Raw genomic sequence first — 6,000 nt, 5'->3', positions numbered from 1 at the left:
CGCATGGACTGTAATGGTTCAAGAACGAAGCACACCACCAGCTTCTCAAGGACAATTAGGAAAGGCAATAAATGTTGGCCTACTCAGCAACACCCACATCCCATGAATTAATTTAAAATCCATGTAACTGTAATTTCTCACTCCTGGAACCATTCTAGTAAATCCCTTCTGCAACCTCTCCAAAGCCTTCATGGCCATCCTCAAATGTGGTGCCCAAAATTGGACACGCTATTCCATCTGGAGGAAACTGGCAAAAAAAAAACACGACACAGAAGTGTGACAACAGGAAGAAAGATTTAGTAGTCAGATGGTAGACACAGATGTAAGGTTTATACTCTATTATAGATAGTTTCTAATCACACAGCATACAACTAGAGATAACAGATTACTAAACCAAGGTGTTTCAGTACTTTATTGAAAGTATAACCTTGACTCATTCTGCAGCTCTTAACTTGTATCACAAGTCAAAAATATTTAATATCTGCTATTGCATTTAATTCAGTCAGCATTAGAATACCTTTGGTCAATTTATCCAGACAGCATTTTACCTCTCAAACAAAATTATCAAATGTATTATTGATTATAAGAGTTTGAAAATATATTTTTTAGGTCATTTACAGAGAATATATGAAACTGCCTTAATTCCACTGCCCTTGTCAATTAGGAGTGCAACTTGATTATACGGAAGAGACTAGACAGCATTTTACGAATGGGGGAATTAGTTTATATTGTTGTAAGGTACATGACATAAACATCCTGAGGGTCACCAATGATATGAAACTGTACTGGACCAGCCATAAAAATACCGTGGCTACAAAAGCAGGTCAAGGCTGGGAATTCTGCAGTGAGTAACTCACCTCCTGACTCTCCAAAGCCTGTCCACCATCTACAAGGCTCAAGTTAGGAGTGCAAAAGAATACTCTCCACTTGACTGAATGAGTGCAGTTTCAACAACACTCAAGAAGCTCAACACCATCCAGGACAAAGAGGCCTACTTGACTGGCACCCCATCTACCATTTTAAACATTCATTCCGTTCATCATTGGCACACACTGGTAACAGTGTGTAGTATCCAAGAGATGTATTGCAGCAACTTGCTGAGGATCCTTCGACAACACCTTCCAAACCCATCACCTCGAAGAACAAGGGCAGCAGGTGCATGGGAACTCCAGCGCCTGCAAGTTCCCCTCCAAGAGAGAATCCTGGCTTTGGAAGTATATTGCCACTCCTTCATTGGCGTTGGTTCAAAATCCCAGAATCCCTCCCTAAGGGCACTGTGGGAGTAACAAACAGACTACAGCGGTTCAAGAATTAGCTCACCACCACCTTCAAAGGGGCAAGAGGGGATGCTCATATCCTATTAACAACAAAAACAGAACTGCTAACATCTATAGCTCTCTTACTTATGGTAAAATCAAATTTGCTCAACTTCCATATGCACTGTCCGTTCTATTCAATTATAGATGTAAAAGTTAAGTTATGCATACAACAATGTACAATATATACAAATAAGAGGGGCTGTATTCACATTCTTTACAAAGGTACAATCAGCCTTTAGGTTTCATTAATCTCATCCAATTGTTTGGGTTCTATGCTTATACAGTAATGAAATTAACAACTGCTTTCATCAGCTTTACTGTGGGTCTCATCTGAATTAAAATTGGGAAAATACATGACAAAAACATTTTCAACCAAGGCCACAGCACATTAAGTGGTTTGGCAAATTGAAGGTCAACTTTGTGACAAGTTACACCCAGCAATAATTCTAAAGGTTTGGAGGGTGCAGGTGAGCAGCTGTGAAGCAGTGAGACACCCTTACCATGCCCGCCTACTGTCGCTGCACTCCTCCTCATCATCTGCCAACCATCTGAGGTCAAACCTCCTTAAAAATACCCTCTTTCTGGCTCGTTTCCTCAATTCTCTCTCCAACTCCCATTTGGCTCTGACCACGACCATGAAACATGTGGGGCCATATAACTGCAACAGGCGCTAAATAAATGTAAGTAGCTGTTACAAATGAGAGTAAACAACACATTACTATATACAGATTTGTTTCAACAGCACTAACAAGTATAGCACACCCTGCAGAATAAGTACATTTGGGAATATGAGAGATAGCGTTATAGGATTTTGCCATTGTTCAACTGACATGGACAGCAGGGTTTGAAAAAAAATTACACCAAGAAAACGAGCAAAAGAGGGGGAGAAGAAACTACCCTGAGATTTCCAGTTTTCCTTCCATCAACATCTGAGTCTTAACTTTCAGTCTTACAAAATAAAAAGATTTAGAGCAGGGTGCACTAGGGTTAGTAACTGGAGGGTACAGTGGTTCCTGTTGAACAATACAGGGCTGTTCACTCCAATTTAGAGGTGATCAGCATTTTGAATTCCTCCATCCACAGTCAAGGCTCCAAACCTGTTGAAAACAAATGTGTGAATTAGCATCACAGAGAATACAGCCAAATTCTCTTTGTGTGTGTGTGTGTGTGTGTGTGTGTGTGTGTGTGTGTGTGTGTGTGTGTGCGTGCGTGCGTGCGTGCGTGCGTGCGTGCTGGCTGGGGGGGGGGGGGGTGGAATTGACAGAAGTTGATTTTCATAATCATGAAACACAGGAAATCAGCAGTCTCTTCTCATGAAATATAAACTGCGGCTCTGCCCCTTTACATTTGGTATTCTTGCAAGAAAAAAGCTTCGACAACATGTCCTTTTTCAGAAATACCGAAGTTCTGCACTACCAAACGATTGTAAGTCTGAGACTATAAAAAATACAAATTCTCCCATGAGAAACTTATTTTTGGAACAGCTAAATGGGCAACTCTTGGATTTTTTTTTTGAACTGATGAAGGATTCATTTTTAGGAAATTACTAAAGGGGTAATTTTCTGAATTATTTTGGGGTTAATTTATTTTCATTATTGGCTTATTCATGTGCCTGTAAATCTAGTATTTCTAATATAACTGCTGTCAAAAGGAAGATGACTGAGATTTACTGCTAAACTCTGGATTCTGCTGCAGTTATAAAACATGTTTGCAGGCGAGGTTTCATTTTTTGACTTGGACACACTAACCTTCCACGGAGCCATATTTCAAATGGACCAATAATCAAAAGAATTAAACTCTGGTGATCTCTCAGGTTTGGTGTGTCGACATCTGTGTGATAGAGCACACTGGTGTATGATATCAATGTGCTGCAATGCATGGCAATCGTAATTGTCCATTTATTATGTGTCCCAGTTTCACCCAAGTCTTTAAGGGGCATAGTTAGCTGCAGTGATGGCGGGGTAAGTAAGTGAACAAAGTCTATGAGACAGTGAAAATTGGGATCGGAATGACCTACACTTTGCATTTATATAAAAGCAACATTCTGTGGATGCTGGAATTCAGAAATAAAAACAGAAACTGCTGGAAACATTCAGAATCGGCCTGGCTTCATCTGTGGAGAGAAGAGAGTTAATGTCTTAGGCCCATTTCCTTTTGTTGGGTCTGGAAAAAGTTACGAGGCATAACAGGTTTTTACAGAGGCAGGAAAAACGGGAAGGGGAGGAAAGAACAAATGGGAAATTCTGTGTTAGGATTGGAAGGTGAGAGAGATTAAATGACAAATAGGTGGTGGTGATGCAAGGCAAAAGGTGGTTGGTAACGGGGCAAGTAAAGAAACAAAAAGATGATCCTGAGGAACTGTAAATGACAACAGCAGAATCAAAATTACCACTCGCTGTCGGAACAAAAAATGCGAGAAGTGATTATGATCCGAAATTGCTGAACTCAACGTCATGTCTGGAAGGTTTTAAAGTACCTAAAACCCAAGGTACCTTTGTGGAGGTGGGTGAGAGAAAATAACTAAAATAAAGAAGAGGTGATGAGCTGTGGTGGAAGAGTTAGGAGTGGAGTAAAAAAAAAGCTGTGTCAAAAAGATGGTCTGAAGGAGAGTCACACGGACACGAAACATTAACTCGGTTTTTGTTTTTATTTCAGATTTCCAGCATCTGCAGTATTTTGCTTTCATCAAAAAGATGGTGTTTATTAAGGTTTTGAAAAAGGTACAAAAAACCGGACAGATAATAGGATTTAGGGAGCAAGTGCAACACCAGGGCTGGTACCGGTATCCTGATTACCCATAATCTGTGCTCACTGCTAGACCGAGAGCCATTGTGAGTCAATGGCACAATTTTAAAACATGTATCCTTGCATTCAAACCCCTTCAGTGCCTTGCCCCTCCCTTTCTCTGTAACTTCCTCCAACTCAAGAACCCTCCGATTTCCCTGCATTCCTCCAATTCTGGCCTCTTACTGATCTAAATTACCCCACTACTGGAGGCAATTGCCTGAACCCTAAGCTCTGGAATTCCCTCACTAAAGCTTTCTGGCTCTCCCCTTCCTTTGAGTCGTTCCTTAAAATATACAACTTTCACCCAGCTATTGCTTACCTGCCCTAATATTTGCTTATGTAGGTCAGTGTCAATTTTATCTGCTTATGCTCCTTTGAAACCTTTACTATGTTAAGGTGCCATGTAAATGAAAGTTGCTGTTGTTGTTGGGCTAGAGGGATAGGGAAAGGCCCAGGGGACATGAGGCGCAGGACTGAAGGAGGACATATAGGTTGGTTGTGGAGGTAGTTAAAGGTGAGAATTTTTAATTCAATGTGCTGGGAAACTGGAAGCAAACACAAGGCCGCAAAAGACAGGAATCTGTGAAAAAGGCCGCAAAACTTTCAGGCTAAGTTCACTGTTTGTGCATACATGGGTGGATCTGCATACTTCGTTTCGAAAGGAATGAAGGGTGGGAAATCAGTCCCCAAGTACAATTAACTGTCTTTCTCTTATTGAGGTAGAATATGCTGTAAAATGCACAGCAGGTCATTCAGTGACTGAAAACAAGCACAGTTCATTGTCTGAATAAGGGATTTATACTCAGATCTGTGCATTCTTCAAATGTTGACAGAATAATTGATAAAGCTTAAAGCTACCCATTTTAACAAAATCCTCCCCCACCCCCTCAATTTTCCAGATTCTAAAGACAAAATTCTCTTATTTCCAGCACTCCCTGTATTTATTTATTTCCAGGTTTTCAGTATTTAGATGTTAGCCTTGGATCAGGAAGTGGCATTCTGGCCTCTGAATCAGAAGGTTGTGGGTTCAAGTCCCACTCCAGGACATAAGCGCATAATTCAGGCTGACAGCCCTGTGTAGTACTGAGAGAGTGGTGCACGGTCAAAGGTGCTGCGTTTCAGATGAGACATTAAATTGAGGCCTTTCAAGATGGATGCAAAAGGTCCCATGGGACTCGTCAAAGGAGGGGATGCTTTTGGCCAACACTCTTCCCTCAACCAACACTATTGAGGCAGATTGTCTGGTCATTATCTCATCACTGTTTGTGGGAGCAAGCTGTGCGCAAATTGGGTGCTACATTTCCGACATTACAACAGCGGCTACACTTGGAAAAAGTAACCAGCTGTGAAGCGCTTTTGCGCATCCCACAGCTGTGGAAGTGCTGCATTAATACACAGGCTTGCAATTTGCGATTATTTTTCTCACTGCACTGTAATTTTGTGCGGGGGTTTGCTGGGTTACTAAATTTATGCTGCATTTACCTTTCCAGGATGTGATTATTCTCAGCGAGCTCCTTGACGACTCCCTCCATTTCTTCCTTCAGTTTCTTCATTCTGCAGAAGGAGTTAAATCATGGATTTTGAAGGGGAAAGAACATGTAACGTACTATTTCTGTCCACTCACAATCCGCTGCGGCCAAGGACAAATCCCGTTTCAAATCACAACACTGAAGCTCAAAGCAATTTTTATAACTTCGCAAAGTAAAATAAACATGTTATAGAGAAATTCCATTCAGCATCCAAAAAAATCCAAGATTGTGTTCTTTTGTGAAGGACTATTCACCTCTGAGGCTACAATGCTGCTCAGTATCTAAGTTAAGCTGACTTTCATACACCACTGGATGGTACAGAGGAAATTCTAAGGATTTCTTTTTAAGAGATTTATGCCATGCAT

At 41.0% G+C, this 6,000-nt stretch overlaps 1 protein-coding gene across 1 annotated transcript in view; it reads right to left on the bottom strand.

The window, feature by feature from the left end:
• Positions 1-277: 277 nt before the first annotated feature.
• The window catches only part of tbk1 (TANK-binding kinase 1), a 45,373-nt gene continuing 39,650 nt past the window's right edge, over positions 278-6,000 (bottom strand). Inside the window, exons 20-21 of the mRNA XM_041215959.1 lie at positions 5,589-5,660; positions 278-2,416 (exon numbers count right to left, since the gene is read on the bottom strand). Of these exons, the coding sequence (XP_041071893.1) occupies positions 2,365-2,416; positions 5,589-5,660 (124 nt within the window). The 3' untranslated portion in view covers positions 278-2,364. The remainder of the gene's footprint in view (positions 2,417-5,588; positions 5,661-6,000) is intronic.

Source organism: Carcharodon carcharias, chromosome 21, assembly GCF_017639515.1.
Source record: "Carcharodon carcharias isolate sCarCar2 chromosome 21, sCarCar2.pri, whole genome shotgun sequence".
In the NCBI taxonomy this organism is placed as follows: Eukaryota; Metazoa; Chordata; class Chondrichthyes; order Lamniformes; family Lamnidae; genus Carcharodon; species Carcharodon carcharias.
The sequence above is the reverse complement of the archived record's forward strand: the minus strand, read 5'-3'. Positions and strand labels throughout refer to the sequence as shown.